Genomic DNA, 17203 nt, shown 5'->3' on the forward strand with positions numbered 1-17203 from the left:
AAAAGCTGTGGAAAAAAAGCAGATGAAACATTAGGAGTCAGCAGGAAAGCAATGGACACCTAGGTGCAACTTTGGTCTCTTCTGTGTCCTTCAGCACAGCTACAGCTCTTCAGCCCGGAAGAGAGATGAGAGAGGGAAGCATCTGTAAAGAGCTTCAAAATCATCCATGATGGCAGACAGTGCTTAGTGATCAGTTCTTCATCATTTCTTCCAGTACAAGAAATAGTGGGCATCTGACAAAGGCAGTAGGGAGATAGGTTGAGGAGACACAGAAGGAGGTGACTTCTCGTGCAATAGGCAGCAGATCTGTGATACTCCTTACGGAGGGATGCAGGAGGTTGCTCTGGTTCCGAAGGAGTTGGGACCAGTTCATGGAAGACAAAGCCATGTAAATTTACCTAACACACAGAAACTTCATCCAGCTTGCACAGTCATTGAGCTTAAAACAGCTGGCTGTGGAGGAGTGTTGGGGAAAGGATGTGTGCTTGCTCCATGAGGCATCATCTTACGGCCATGGTTAGAGACCATGGGCGGGTGGTCCAACGCAGCGTAGTCATTATTGTTTTCAGGCTATGTAAACTGATCATAATAACAGGTCCATATGTCTGTGTCTCTGCTAATTACTTTCTGTAAAGAATTACGAGTCCGCCACAGGGCATTTTATCAAAAAGCTGAAAGTGTTTCTCCAAGCCCAGTTACTGCGACTGTTGTGTATCAGCCTGACTGTTGGGAAGTTTCTGGTGTCCGTAGGAGTTATGTTGGGCTAAATGAGTCCAGTGGTTCCCCAAAGTTCTCCAAAATACTCTGAAAACATTACTGCAGCCTTCATAGAGCAGATCTTAATACAGTGTTGGGAAAAACACTAATATACTCCCTAATTTTTTTTCAGTTGTTATCAAATACTTTGGATGCTCAAAAAACATTTTAATTTTCTGTTATAGAAAGTTCACTTGCTTTTACCATGCACAATGGATACAGAACAAGCTCCTGTGCACAGTCTGTCTCAGAGTGACTCTCCATGGTCACGCTTTTGTCCAGAAATGAGCACAAGGCAGCTCAAGGCTTGAGACTAGGCTGGACTTCACCTAGTTGGATTTGAGAATGCTCAAAGTTATTTAAAACATTTTCAGGAAAATACATGTATTATCCGTTAGGTCAGTCACTTTCCCTGAAACAGCCCAGAGAATGTATGGAGTCATCTTAGCTGGAGTTGTGTTGCAAGAAGCTCAGCCTTGTGTGCGTTCCTTGGGAAGATCCTCCACGGAGCTGCTAGCAGAGTTGTTCAAAAGTTTCGAGTATGGCTCTGTTTGACCCTCTGCTGCTCCCTCCGGGAAAGAGCATGTCTGGCGCATCCAATGTTGTGTGCTCCTATAGATGTGTACCTGTGTACATCTGTGCAAACATTTGTATACTTATGCTTATATATGATTAAGCTGAGAACCCGATGCCGTGAACGTCCTGTGTTTTGCAGGGTTGATGGCGGGTCGGTGGGTGTCATGAGGCTGGTGGTCTGCAGCCTCACCTGCCAGCTGCAAGGCTGGGAGAAGAACTTCACAAACAGGGTGATGTGTCAGGGAGGAGGCAAACGTTGCAGGACGGGGTCTCCTTGTGTGCTCAGGGAAAACCAGCGTGCGGGTGCTCAGTGAAAACCAGCGTGCGGGTGCTCAGTGAGCTGCCCGAGCTCATCCCAGAGCTGGCAGCCAGCAGTGCCCGGGGACCCGCTGGGTGCCTCAGCCGGCACCTGCTGCGCGTGTCCTGACATGTCACCCACCGTTAGCGTCCTCTCTCCCAGAAGATTTCCTTCCGCCTTTGTCATTTTCGGTGCTGGCCATGGGGACGTGGCCACCTCTGCGGGCCGGATGTGGCTGGCGGCAGAGGGACATCTGCGGGGCTGTGCTGGCAGCCTCATGGCTGCTGGGCCTGTCCTGCGGGTGCTGCCACGGGCCCTCGCCCCTCCCCAGGGCAGACAGCACGGGGTTTGCCCTCCATCCCCAGGTTTTTGTGCCTGCGGCGAGGCCGCGTCCGCCGAATGGTACGCGTCAGTCGGCATTACCGGGCGCCTGCCCAGCGCCGGCAGTTATCCACCTCGGCCTGCTCTGCGGCCGCCGTCTGCGCTGGGGAGAGGTCTTGACATCTGCTCGTGCGGGAGCGGTTTTGAAGGGAGGCATTGTGCGTTTTCCGCGGCAGTTCCCATGCGGAGGTGATGAAAAGTGTGTGTTTTGGCAAATCTTTTGTTTTATTGTGGTGGCTTGCGGCGGGGCAGCTCCTAGCAGCCGCCGCTTTGACAAAGCACCAGAGGATTCTGTTAAAAAGTTGTGTTTAGTAATTGTAGTCGTCGTGTCAGACCATAACTGACTTGGAGCTGAAGGATTTTTGCGAGATGAGTAGCTGTGCCAGCAGGGACCCAAGTCTCCTGGGCCAGCCGCGCTCTCATTAAGATTTGCCGCTAGCCGTGGCGGTGTTCGGCAAGTATGTGACGTGCATGCTGTTATTGTATGCTTGGCTTGTCAGCCTGCAGCTTTCTGACACTCACTTATGTCACTCTTTATTCAGAGAGGAAGAAGCTTTTGATAATTTGACAAGACAAGCTCTTAAACGATCTAGGTCATGGCCTTCACTGTCTGTGATTGTGAACATATTTCCTGAAAGCCCTGTCACTCATCACAGCTACATTTTCTCCCGGGGAGCCGCAGGCCCGTCCCGGTCTCCTGTCAGCGCGTGCATTTTGGTTATTCATACGCCAAATACAGTAGCGGGGTTTTTCCTTCCCTTTTGCAAATGCTCGCATGTTAGCGAGGCTAATCCTCTCCCCCGCGCCCGCTCCCAGCAGGGCCGCCGTCGAGGGCCCTCTCGGCGCAAGGCAGACGACCGGCCAAGGGGAGCGGAAAGGAGGAAAGGCCGCTTAGTGCTGTTTTTGTGTTTGCTCATTGTTGTGGAAATATGAGAACTGGTGGCAAGGGCCTTGTCTATTGAGCACTCGAGTCCTGGTCTGCTGTCAGGGGCTGTTTGAGATTGAGTGTTTTATTTTCTTTGATGTTCACGTTTGAGAATAGGGAAGTGGGAATTAAACAACAGATGCATTAAGCCGTTGTTCTGGTAAAACAATAATTAGCACCTGATAAAATTCAATACGGGTCAAAATGCACAGGATCCAGCCTGGATTCATCTGGTGTGGCAGCCTCAGCCAGAGCCAGCTCGGGTACGAATAATCACCCTCCCAAATTAACCGAACATGGGCCGCAGCAAAACCAGCAGATTTGGGGGAAAAAACAGATTTGGGAAAATTAATTGCCTGGCAGTTGTGTGGCAAATGGCAGGCGGACGTGGCAAAAGGTGTGGGGAAGGCACCTCGCCTGCGCCTTCCACGGCCTCGCCACGCTGGCACCTTTTGTGCCGGTGCATCTAAATGCTAGTAGGGTCAGACCACTGGGGCAGGAAATAAATGCAATTTTATTTTAATGTAGTTCATCACGCTGCCATCGTACTTGTATACCACAAGGGCTTTTCTTTAAATGAGGGCCATTCATGGTTAAGTACTTTTAAATAAATAAGAAAAATCACAGGCTCGGTGGTTGTTGTATTTGGTTATGCTCTCTTCCATGGCAAACCTCTTTGCTTCATTTGAGAAGCCAGTATTCAGTAGTAATTGTTAATTATATTTTTTGTCATTCTGTGATAGAAGATACAGACAATAACTCTGAGCTGATGCAAGGTAATAGGACTCCTCGTTAAAAGCATTGCTTCTAAAAAGCTGTTGTTTAGCCAGGCATCCGTTTTCCACTATTGTATTCAACTCCTGAAGTTCGTAAGTGATCATTGTGACGATGAAAAGTATTGCACTGAATCACCATCTGAATGAAGAAATATGCTTGGCCAATTTTCCCTTACCACCTTCTTCCCACCTCCCTTAAGTTTTCCCACAGCCTTAAAACATCCTTAAAGACAACAGTGATAAAACCTGCCTCGTGGTAGCACCGCGCAGGGTGGGGACCGTCCCTCTTCCCGTCTTCTGGCAAGAGCTGCGCCAACTGCAGTTCCCTGCTCCAAGTTACAGATTTTCACCGCAGTGATGTCTTTGTGTCCAGGGCAAAAAAAACCCCAACCAAACTATTATTCAAAAATAAAATAATTTTTTTAATTATTATTAAATAGCTGCTGTGTGAGTAAAGGTCATATCACAGAGTGGCATTTTGCCAGTATGTGACAACTCATTGATTGCGATTTTTCAACCATATTAGTCTGGGGACACTGCGGTAATCGAAAACTATCCAGAACTAATGTATAAATAACTGTCTGCTACCCCTGTGCGAAACCAGCAAAAGTCTCGTGTACAGCTGAAGCCTTTTGCAGGTTTGAGTGAGAAGGCAAGGTCTTTGATACAACATTTTTATATGCTAGAGAGTGTTTATGTATCGCGCCTCCAAATCCTGTGTAAGTTAGCGAAGGAGGAAAATCCTTTTGTTTGCACTCGAAGACAGCTCCAGTGTGCTCAAACTGTCAAATGTTGTAGAATGCTCCTCTGTTAGAAATGTGGGATGTACTTCCCACATTTTCTTTACAGAAACATTAATATAAAACTCAAATATTTACATGCAGTACTTGAGTAAGAGGAGAAATGTCGAACCATTACACAGAACAGATTGTAGATTTTTCTCCAGAAAATTGTGTTACTGACGGAATGAATAATAAATAATATAATTTCCATCACATCCAGGAAAAACATACTGTATATGCCATAGAGTGACCGTCAGAAACTTGGATTATTTTTTGAGAGATTCAGTTGCTAATATTGGTTGTTGGGTGGGGTTTTTTTAATTAACATGCTCTGTCAGAATAAAAGAAGGCACGAATTTAGGCATGAGTGAAAAATTTATTCAAAATCTAAAGAAATGTTAATAGTACTCATTTGCAAGTAGTCATGAGGCTTCAGTGTTTGAAATCAGAGCTACAGCATATTATGTAGAAGCCACGGAATAACTAATATTTCTTCTTAAAATACCGAAAATTGAGATTGGCAAACCAAATTGCTAATTGTTCAAATGATTAAGGAGCTGTTTTAATGCAAGGGTAAATGTTTTAAACAAAAGTGAAAGACCTCCATTGAAATAACTGTGTGCACGCTCTCTTAAATGCTAAAATGGTTAACAGACAAAGTACCACTATTTCTGTGTCTGGTTATGGCTTGGGGGTCATAGGAGAAGGCAGAAATGTTGTAAATTTTGTAAAAATATTAAGAACCCTTGAGAGAGTAACCTCTGTCTCATTGCTCATTAACACATTCTGGTTTTTTTTAAAGAAGATCCACATTTTCCTCTTTCCTCTCTTAGGTATTCGTCAGGTCTATTGTGTTGCTGCTGTGATTCAAAAATCTGCTTTGTAAAATTTTTTACAATGGGCTGCACTTAGAAGTTTGTGTGCAAGTCTAGCAAGTTTTGGGAAAAAAAAAATCAAGCAAGGCATTGTAAAAATAGAAACATTAAAGCAATCTGTTATGCTTCTTGTTTACACCTCATCTGACATCAGGCTACTGAGGATTATTACATGTAACAATTATATTTTGATTAGGATAGAGATATGTACAAAAATAGTAAAATATTTCTATTCCTACAGGAAAGGAAGGTACTTTGTGACTTAATTTTCAAAACATTATGTAAATTTAACATGTCAGAAAATTTAGAATTTAAATTCATTTCTGCTTGTTTTTCAGTATTAATACTTATTAGAGTTAAGAGCATGTTACTCTCACAAACTTCTAACCTTCGGAGAAGAAGGGCTGAGAGAAAACTGTTACTGGCTTTCTGACAATGGCAGGGAGTGTGTTAAACCAGTGTAAAATTCAATTAAACTGTCTAGCCAGGTTTTTGAAGCTGAAATGCAGACCCTTTCAGTTAAGCTTCTTATTTTCCTGTGACCGACACCGGTGGATACTGTGTTATGCCAAAACCAACAGGCTGTAAAGCACCTTGTTTCATGCTCCTAGCTGATCAATATTTTTATTTTCCAGGCTTGCCCAGAAATATGGAGGCAGTATCACCTAACAGTAAGTAGAAACACCTTTTTTATTTTCTTCTACACCCAACCTATTTACTCTTCTGTGAACTGCTGACCATAAAATATAGACAAGCATCTTCAGCGAGAAGATAATAAACATCTGAAGAGTTTTTGAACTGAAGAATGCAATGAAACACTATTTTTTAAACATCTTTAGAACTTATGATTTCATTTTAATACTGTAATCATTAAATGAGTGCCTTGCAGCACTCTCTCCTCTCAGTGACTACATTTGCACATATAAAGAGGGTTAAATTTTAAGTTGAGATGCATAGCAGAAGCAATAATCCCATCTCAGATATCCCAGATGCTGGTAATTAATCACTGTGTGTGACAAAGCTTTCTTTTTAAATGAGTAAAATAAATCAGCTAGAGTGTAGATGTTAATTTGAGAAATACACTTTATAAACTTTTGCAAATAATTTCTAATTGGTGGGGATATAGCTATAACTTCTTCTTTGGCCTGCATTAGTTACCTTTAGTCGTTGAAACAAGAAAATAAAACTTTGTGAACTGCACCAGTGTATTACTTAAGGTTTTTCCGCATATGTAAAATGGAGATAAAAATAAAACAAAATGCTTTCAAATTTGGCTCATATTGATACCTGGAACAATATTTAACTTGTCAAGGCAATATTCAATGGATTGGTATCCCAAATCTTGAATATATTCATTTATAAAATTATTATACATAAAAACACCTTTAAAGATTAGGATTTTCGCTGTTCATCTGAATCTTTGCTGTCATTGCTGTCCAGATCAACCTTGTTTGTATTTAGCTGTTACAGATAATTAATCACTGCTGTAGGTTCAAAACAAAGTAGAAAAGTTTGTCCACTACTTTTCTTTATGGGTCTTTGGTGTGGGCTTTTTCTTTTGAGCAGTAAATAGGATGTGCTTTATAATTTGTTGCCTCCACCTCTTCACGGTAGTGGAATGCTCTTTTTGCTGTTTTTTGGTTCTAAATTCAATGATTAGGGAAATCTGTGCTTAAAACCTCTTGCGAGTGTTTTCTGCATAATGATTTTAAAACAAAGCTCTGGTTTGGAAATCCTCCACCCTCTCTAAGTATTTACTTTTATTTTAAACAGAATTGGTATAGACTTTAAAAAAAAAAAAAACGCATTATGAGCAAAAGGTGCATTCACTGAGTATTTTTGTTTGCTTTTTTTAAAATTGCGTGAAGGAAAAAGGTAAACACTGTCTTTCATTATAATCCCTAAGGGTGCATGTAAAAACGATTTCTGAAATGTTTATGATATTTGGAATCTAATAACCAGATAGGTGTATTAGATGTAGTAATATGTTGGGTACTATTTTTTACTGAGGCATAAGATTTAATTGATTTTAGTCTTGCTTGCCATTGAAAATTCCCCTAAAAGTGAGCTGCACTCAACACTTAGAAAATATTTATTTTTGTAAAAAAGTGGTGGGGAGCTTAAATGTGACCCAGTGGTTACTAGGGCAGAATTTGAGGTATCTGAGGTAGAAAATTTTATCTGTTAATTTTGTAGAAACTGTTCTGAGTTTACACTTTACTTAGTATACAGCTAACAATATTTGTCAAAACAAGCTCTTGTTAGAAAATGCAGCAGTAACAAATACAAGTGTATTATTAAAACCACCCATTTGGAAACTTTTAGTGCATTTTAGGGACATTTTGAAATGTAGTCAAATATGGGCACGCAAAGATAAATTGGCATTGAGTCAGACCCTAGCTACTGATAAATAATTTTTCATTTTGCAGTGAACTGAAAATTATCTGCAAATAATCCAGGTTTCTGATATGTGGGAAATGCTTTGCACGTCTCCATTTTTTGCATGGGAAGACTCACTCCAACTCAGAGTTACATTAGTAGTCAGATTAAGCCTGGAATTTAAAAATTTGTGTGGTAAAAGACATGCTTGATATTTTAAATAAGTTATACCTCAAGAAATTGCATTATCAAAATTGTTTAAATGTGTAAGTCCCAGCTTCTATTATTCCATTTAAATATTCTCATTTGCGCCCAAAGCAGAAGTCAATAGTGTTCTCACAAGAATCAAAACTTCTGTTAGAATAATGTATATTACACACGTATTTATAGAAGTGTAACTAAAATGTTGAGATCTTCTACTCTCATAGTAGTAATATTTCAGTATAGAAACTAGTTCATAATTTTCCTAGTTTTGCATAAATATTTCTATACAAACAGGATAACTGTTTAAAGAAAAATAATAGGAGTTTTAAAAAAACTACCACTGAGGTTGTTGCTGTGCTGCAGAGGCTGCCTGATTTTTAACAAATAGGCTAAGGCTAGAGTGAGTTTTCCTGTGCTTTAGCCATGGATACAGCCACTAGATTTAAATTGATTTTGGTAAATTGATCACAAGTGTCACACATGCAGGTACACGTAAGCGCCAATAAAACAAGGCATTCAGGTTTGTAATAAACGACCGTTTTTATAACGTTGCTTAGAGACAGCCATTACAAAGTTTGTCTAAATGTTTTGCATTATATAAAGTATTCTTAGTTAATGACTGTGAATGCTTGTGAAAAACCACACAGCCTTCCACCTTTCTCTTTTGTGAAGCTTTGGTGATTTTATTCATTATCTGGCTCTTTCCTAAGAGATGGACTGCCATCTATTGACTCCTTGTAGGCCCTGCACAGAAACATGGACTGACTAGAACAATGACTAAATAATAAAACCATTCTGCTGTTATGGATGGTGGTAGGTTTTTGTTTACATTAGCTGTGGTGACAAATTTTGGCACATTACAAATAATTTGTTGTATGGGCAGAAATATCTTATTCCGACCAAAACAGACTGCCAGTGCAAGAAATCTGACGAGCAGTTGAAATGGCAAAAAGGATTATAAGCGGAATATTTTAATTTGCCTTTTGATAGAAAAAAGATTATCATATTGTATTCAATGAAGCTTAAATTTAAAGGCTCTATGATAATCAAAGCTTTATAACTGGATGAAGTTAGTTTCTTTAAACTTGTTCCTTCAACTCTGTTAACTAAAATTATTCTGAAAAAAACCAATCAAAGTCAGCAGAACAATCCAATTCCCACTGAGGTTTAAAATAATATTTAATAACCTCTTTAAGATGGTGATTTAAAAGTTTTACAAATCGTTTTCATTGTGCCTGCTCTCTATGTATTTCTCCTGTATCAGAAGAGGGGAATTACATTTGTCAAACATATTTTAGGTTTTTCTTCATATAGGTATCTATTTGCAATAAATAGGTCGGTTTTGATACCCGCTTACGTTTATCAAAGGTGTTATTATCAATTCAAACAATAACACAAGGACTTGGTTTGCAGATCCAGGATACACAGTTTTGATCATAGCGCACTGCAGTGTAAATAATAATACGTGTCTTTTTTTCACAGACAAGGTATTTGAAGGTCCTGTAAAGCTCTTTGTTCTAGGTTATCAGGAAGCTTAGTTTACAACTTTGTCTTTCTAAATGCTCCACAAACCCAGGGAAGCACTGTCTGTGCTCCAAGGGACGTGCCATCGCATCCCCTGTTCCCACGTCTGAAGGATATCGGGGTGCTCATGGCAGTGTTTTTGTGTCCTCAGCATGCTTGGCTCTTTTCATTGCCTTTCTCTTGTCGTTTCGGATTTCAGCTATAAAGGTAGAGGCATTTATGAAATATTTTGTACTCAAGTGGAGGCCAGAGTACAGCCCTCTATTTGAAAAAAAAAAAGTCATCAGTGGAAAAACTTGTGAGATTAAGGCACATTACGAGTTTCATTCGTTTGGTTCAGTTTTGCAGTTTATTCTTAAGAAAAATACAGTAGTGTCTGCCTGAGTGTGATCTGCTGTCCGATGGCCCCCATTTCACTGGTCTGTGTTCAGCGTGCCGCAGGAGAAGGACCCCCCCAGGCTGGGGTTGGGTGCGAGGTCGGTCCCCTCCATGGAGCAGGGCCCTTCTCCTGGAATAGGGGATGTGCCGACGGCGGGGCTGGCCTTCTCGGGGACACCGTGCCAAGGAAGGGACCCTGTGCCTGTGGCACCCCAGCCAGCCAAGGGGACCCGCTCCCTTCCCCCCGCTGTCCATGGGACCCGCTCCCGTCCCCCCACCATCCTGTGGCCCGGTGGAACCAAGGGTAGATGTTGTGCTGCCGTGAGACGCCGCTTTTCCACCCAACAGACGACATCGCTGGGGAATAAAGAGGAAATCTGCTTGCAGCGCACAGTGGCCCATGTTTCGCCTGGGCGTGAAGCAGCGCTCCCTCGGTCTGCGTCCCCAGCGGTGACACCGAAAGCCTCTCGCGGCGGCACCGGTGGGGCAGCAAGGCGGCCGTGGGGGTGTTCGATAGGAAGGGGAGACCGGCCGGCTGCACGTGCGTCTCCCTACGCGTGCTGCACTCCTGCCTTGTCGGAGGGGCTCGTGCCGTACAAAAATGAGTGTGGCCAGTCCAGCTCCGGATGGAGGTGTGGATACAAGAACCGCATGGCAATTAATGTTGCACATATTAGTATCTTCTTCAGTAAACATCCACAGAATAATGAAATTCCGTCCCTAAAACGGGAAGAGTGCAATTTTTATTTTTTTAATGTGTTAGTCAGTATAGATGCATATGTTAAAACAGAAATGTTGCTCCAATTAGGTGTTTTCTTTTTGTAGAGACTGCTTATTTTTAATAACCGCTTCCCCCCCGGTACTGCTCTGGCCACAAGGAAGCCTTCCCCCATCCCCTGCCTTCACCAGTCTCCTTTATATTAAAGCTCCTAGGCCAAGATGGCCACCAACAGAGTTTTAGAACCATCAGAATTTTTAACTAGCAGGAGCTATCATTTAACATGCTTTTTGACAGTTTGTTAATCTTACTTTTAATCCACTTACATAAAAGAAGGTGAACCAGGAATTGGCTGGTTTGGCCTCTGTGCGTAAAAGGCATGAAGGGACAATGCGTCTTTTGTGTTTAAATTTTGCGCTCGGATTTCTTTGTGTGCATTATTAAAATTCCTCTTGGCCTGCCACTTTTTTTTCTGAAATGAAAACATAAGCAGTGTTGCTTAAAGTCAGTTTGTATCCTTGAAAATGTGACTTTCAGAAGGAGAAAATTTAAAGTATGACTCTGGAAAAAAAAAAATTTAAGTTTGAGGGAGAGAGCATTTGGTTTCCAGAGAAGCTTTGTGGGTTTTGTGTGGTGAGGGAAAGGGTGGGTTTAGAGGTATTTTTGCGGGGGGATGAAGCTGATGTCCCCATGCGCAGGACGGGTCCGCAGCCTCTGCTCCTGGTCCTGGTGCCACGCAGCAGCGACCACCAGATCCTCACCTTCACGTTGAAGGTTTCCACACTTGACCAGTTCCTCTCCAGGTGTTTTAAGCTCTTGTTTTTATTAACTCTAGTAAAAATAGTACTTTTTTAATGCAAGAGACAATGTGGGTTTGCATATTTTGGAATCCCAGAGCGGGCCCTCATGTGCCAGCACGTCAGTAGCAGGCTATTCGGCGGGATATTTTGCAGGGAAGGGAACCCAAAATTCCTGGTGTATGAATTTAGGGCACGGATGACTCTGACTCCTGCAGATCGTGGGGGAACATGAACACCTGGAGCGTGACAGTGTGCCCACGCTGCCCCTGAGGGAAAGGTGACTTTTTGGTGGTGCTTTGGTTTGAGAAGATTTCATATTCTCTGAGAACCTGTGCAGGCCTCTTTAGCCAGCGGAGGAGGTAGGGCAGATCTTGGATGACAACTGGCAGATATTTTGCGTTTAAATTATCAACTCGCATTGTTCGGGCCCAAGCCCTGCTGCTTTTGCAAGTGCCGTTCTGCAACAGTGATGCCTCTGAAATGTCTGCCTGCCCCGCGCGGCTGTTCTGGTGGAAACACGGACACTGGAGGTGGTTTGTGTGCTGTCTACTGGGTCACTTGGATTTTATTTTACATTCTATATTTATTTTACCCTACGAATTATCATTTGTCCTGCATTACTGTTCTCTTTCAAGTTCCAGATATTTTTGAGGCTATCAGAAACCTAAACCAAAATTTCTATTGCAAAGAAATCATATTTCACAAAAGACAGTATTCTTTCTGATAGTTGTTTTTACACAAAACAGAATTTCAGGTCCCAAAATAAGTGTGAGTACAAAGCATGTGCTATCGCTTTCAGTACCAACGCATGCTAGACAGAGTTCTTTCCCTATTTTTACTTTAAAACTGGATTTAAAATATTACAGGAAAAAGAAGTAGCTTCAATAACTTTATATAAATATGTAACATCCACAAAAAATACTGTTTAGAGTTTGCCTTTTTATGAAAATGTTGGGTTTTAACTAATACCCCTGGCCAGTTACGAGAACCGAATAATTAGGGGGCTTTTGTGTGTCGGCTAAGTTGACAAGTTCGGGCTGGTTGTCTGTGAAATGCCAGCATGTCTCTGCGCTGGCGCTCCCTTTCCTGGTGCGGAGTGATGGCGCCTGGGTACCTCTTTTCTGCAGAGGGCAGATGCCTGCCCGGTGCCTGCCTTTACCCCAGGTTGTGGTCCTTACCCTGGCTCTTGCCAGCCTGGACCAGGAACCTTGCAGCCCCGCAGGGACCCGAGGGGCTGTTTTGGGGGGACTCCGTGACCCTCCAGCAGCAGAGCTGTCAGCTGCCACTCGTCCATCGTGTGAGTGTGGCAGAAAGCATCCCTGCTTTCTCTAACGTTGTCTGCCTCATGCTCCTCCCCACCTGACCCCCAGAAAATAAAATACAAGGTGCTTTTAAACTGAGGGATAAAGACTGATTGTCTTGGTCAGAAATTACATTTTGATATATTTCTGGAAGCAGTCTGGGACCAGGGGGAAACAGAAAGCTTGGGTGACGGGCTTTCCATTTCTCTGGTTTTGGGGTTCCAAAAACCTCCTCGAAGCGTTTGTCTCGGAGAAGTGCATCCTTCAGAGAACCCCTGACTTCGATATGCCCGTTACTGTTACTTAGGGAACTGTGTTTTCTGCAAGTGCAATACCCTTTGGCCCTGCCTTTAAATGGGAAAAGGAGAAGAGCAGTGGATGTAAATTAAAAGGGGATGGAAATTAATACATTTTAATATTTTGAATGTTTCAATCTGTGGTTAGCTAACCCCTGCGTGCCCAGGAAGCGGTATGTGCCGTGTGTGACGTTTCTCCAGCGCCGTGCCAGCAATCCTGGTGGTGAGACGTGCTCACAACTGGAGAACGACCGGAGAGAGCTGCTCCCTCCCACGCGGACCTGTGGGCAGGAATTCTCTGCTCAGCACAGATACTGCCATGTGCATCCCTCCTCTGCCCAACATATGCCAAGTCCGTCGTGATAAGTATTTTTGTGCTACACCCAAACTGTTGGATAAGTGGTAAATTAAACAGAAAACAGGATGACGATGGTAAGATTCATTGCTGAAATACCTCCCCGTCATATACATAACTGCACTGCTTTGAAGCGAAAGGATTAAGATGATCTTGTCGTTGGTGCTTTCATATTGGGTAAAAATTTTCACTTCTCTTTCCATTAGTTTGAAAAGGTGAAACTACGTGATCATTTAAATATTTTTTACTATTTCAAGTGTTAAACATCTAAATAAAGAAAATAGCATTTTCAAGCTACAATGAGATTTCCCATGCATTTTAAAAGCAGGGGTTTATTTCAGAAAAAAAAAAAAAGTATTTCTGTGCCCTTTTTCTGCAGTAAGTTCCGTGTATGAATAGTCTTATTAAAGTTCCTTAAAACTTTCTGAAAGTTATTCTTCTGAATAATTTTTTACAGTATATTCCTGAAAATTATTCCTCTGAACTTGATATGAAGATGATTTTTTTCAGTTTTGTTAGAACTTAGAGTTGGTTTCAAAATCCCATAGGAATCAAAAAAATTATCTATGATTTAGCAGACAATTCAAAACATATAAAAGTTACACTTTGGTGTAGATGACGAAAAATGTATTTTGGTGCATTTTTGTATTGCAACGTGGAAAAAATGTAAAGCGTCAGTATAGCGTGAATCTGCATGAACTGTTCGCACCACGTATGTCCTACCTAGGAGTGGCATTTTGCTTGTCACATGTCCACTCACTAAATTATGTGCTTTAGTAGTACCGAAACTGTCTGGATTTATCATGCAAACGCTTTGCGTGTTAAAATGTCCCAGGTGTATAGCGCCGTCACCTTGGGAGCGTGTCGCTGGCAGCGGCCTCGGTGCTCTCGGTGTCGCTGCCAGTGCCGCTAATTCGTCCTGTCAGAGATCCCGCGTTCAGAGCAGCCAGGGGCTCTCTCCGGTTAGACGGTAACTTTCTCAAGTCGTGCTTGATCATGTTAATCATCTACGGATTAGGATTCCCTAAAAGTATTCACTGGTTTAATTCTGAGAGGGTCTATCATGTCAATAATACTAATACATCTTGTTAGGTCCTGTCATGGGAGTAGAAAAGTTTCTATCCCGGTGACAGTATTATCCTGACTTTGATTTCAAATTTTGAAAAATCCAACATAAAGGGAATTAAAAGGAACCAAAGACCCACGTGAAGTGATGAGCAGCGCAGAGCCGTATGCCGTAAGGGAGTACAACTTCACCGCAGCACCAGGGGAGTCTGCGAGCAGAGGGAGATGGGCATGATGCGTGCGTATATGCTGGGTTGCCCACGTATGGCCAAGGACGAAGTCACCCCTCAGAATTTTTGGCTTCAGGGGGGTGAAGTCAGGCCTTCAGTTTTAACTTGGTTATGAATGTCGATTCTATATTAAATTAGCATTTGACACACACACTCCCGCGGCCGTGGGGGGGGCTCTGACAGGGGCAGGAGCAGCCGCTGCCTGTGCTGGTTCTCCCGTCGCCGTCGGGAGGTGACGGCTTCCCGGGCTGCCCCATTGGGTGTTTTACCCCTGCCCGGTCCGTCTCTGGTCTGAGGATGACCCGTGGCTGGTCCCTCGGCGGCGCGGAGGGCGCCGGGTGATGCACAGCAGGGTTTGACCCCAGAGACAGGAGCGGGGCAACATGTACAGGAAGAGGTGCTATTTTTACAGCAGAACAGGTGATACATTTGCGAGAAATGGACAGTTGTTGCCTGCGTTCGAAGTTGCTCAGTGTCAGTGTAGAGTCCAAAGCTGCTTGTCTTCTTTTTTCCTTTTTCTTTTTTTCTGCCCTCAAACGTACCGTTTCTCTGCCTGTAGTAACTACTCATCTTGTAGGTAACAGCAAGTAATTTCATATTGTTTCTTTACTATGCAGTTAATTCTGTTCCTAAGGTGTAACTTCCTTCAGCACTTAAAAAATTGAGTGGTGAGCGCCTGTGCACGAGCACGCACAAACACTGAGGGATTTCTGTGGACTGTGTAAAAACCCTGAAATATCTTCTGCTTTAAAATTAATGGCACCGGATTTTGACGTGATGCCCAGTTTCTCTCTGATTTCTTTTGATGGCAGATGAGGCCCTGGTTAAATTAATTCTGCTTTTCTGATGATGGTGTGAGGAGGGAAACAGAGGGAAAATAGCAGCCCTGAGATACTCAAAACTTGGCTTGGAGAAAACAGTTTTGCTCAATGGCATATTGATGTGACGTGAGAGAGGAGAAATCTGAGATCTTGTGATCCATTTTTAGACGCTGTAGGCTATTCAGAAAGTCCCAAGTCCTACAGAAGTAAAAACTGTATGGAATTGAGACTCATATAAAGAAATAGATGTGCAAGAAGGACGTGTAAAGGCTCTTGTTTGTTAGTGGTCGGACATTTCATCGAGGGCGTATTCTGAATGAGTGTCACTAGTTACAAAGCTAGGTAGAAATAATGATGGTATTAATAAATACATACGATGCTCTGCAATGGAGAATACATGAAAAAATTATGAGGGAACTGATAAACATTAACATGTACAGTTAACGTGTTGGTAAGGTGAGGAAAATGTTTCTGTAAAATTGTCCGTCAGTAAAGGATGCTACAGACTGAAGCCTGGCTGCTAGGAAGTTTAAAGAAAAAGGCTTGAATGATTGTTTAGTTAGAATGTACTCCAGCAAAAACTCACTTCCAGCAAACTCATGCACCAGTTTTTTGGCATCTCGCATACGCCAGCAGCGCTGTATTTTTTCTGTGTTTACTGCAGTTTTGTCTGTGATCAGAAATCATCTCAAAGTAAATATCTATTAAGAACGCTCCCCTAAGAAAGTTATTTCAAACGTGGTACTTCCTCCTTCTGCATCTGATGGTGAAAGGTGATTAGTAGACGACATAAAGGTTAAAGAGAGAGAGGACGAGAGAGAGAGGAAGCTGTAAATCATCTAGAATGACAGTAAAAATTAAAACCTTGGGGTTTGTTGGGCTCCCCGGTGTATTAGCTAATAAATATAACCGTGCTTTAGTTCTGTTCGTCTTCCGATTTTACAGGCTTTGCAAATGTTTGTGTTCAGATTAATGTATAAATGTATGTGTAAGTATGCATACGCTCAGCGCGGCGAGCGAGCGAGCGCGCGCGCGGTGCCGGGGCGCGGGCAGAGCAGCCTTTGGCGAGTCCCCTCATAAACATTCAGATAAAATATACGTGTCCCCACGCACAAGTCTCCTCCTCCTTCCCTGCCCCTTCCCGGCGCCCGCCTCCCCCACCCCACTTCAAAGCTTGTGGTCCTTTCTCCATCCTTGTACTAAAAGGTCTCTTTGTAAGCCAGGCCATTTGTCCATCATTGTTTGGGGTCCAAACAGTGGTAAAATACCCTGTCACCGATCCAGAGCGCTGTGAATGGCAGCTTCTCTCCGGACAATTGGCGGTGGTGCCGAGAAATATTCCTGAGAGGATTATTTAACCTTTCAATTTAGGGGGCACAAAGCCTGGCTGATTAATGAACTTTCTGATGGGCGCTGATAAGCGGATCTATTTCTTTATTTCCTCCAAAAGTGATTCCTTCTCCTGTCCCATATTACTATAATCTTAAACATAAAATGTGGCAAATAGATTAAAAAACAGCACTAAAGAGTTTATCTGGCTGGCAAACTGAAGGAGCTAAATTAAAATTGGTAATGAAAGCAGTGGCTGAGCCCTGTATATGGTTTTTAAATGCGCTGTGTATTTTGAAGAGACTTATTCTCCAGCTTGCCTGGTAATGACTGCTTTTGGTGCACAGTCCGGGGCTGGCTTCTGTTATCCCCCCAAAAAAATGAGTTGTGTTATCTGGATGACTGCAGACACATATGCATCCCCCTTTCTCACT

At 42.8% G+C, this 17203-nt stretch overlaps 1 protein-coding gene across 2 annotated transcripts in view; it reads left to right on the forward strand.

Moving 5' to 3' along the window:
* Positions 1–17203, forward strand: part of ZCCHC7 (zinc finger CCHC-type containing 7) — a 116064-nt gene that overhangs the window by 85542 nt on the left and 13319 nt on the right. For both annotated transcript variants that reach the window (XM_074570586.1, XM_074570587.1), the window contains one exon: positions 6005–6040. In XM_074570586.1, coding sequence (XP_074426687.1) covers positions 6005–6040 — 36 coding nt within the window. The remainder of the gene's footprint in view (positions 1–6004; positions 6041–17203) is intronic.

This window comes from Larus michahellis, chromosome Z (genome assembly GCF_964199755.1).
Source record: "Larus michahellis chromosome Z, bLarMic1.1, whole genome shotgun sequence".
NCBI classification, from domain to species: Eukaryota; Metazoa; Chordata; class Aves; order Charadriiformes; family Laridae; genus Larus; species Larus michahellis.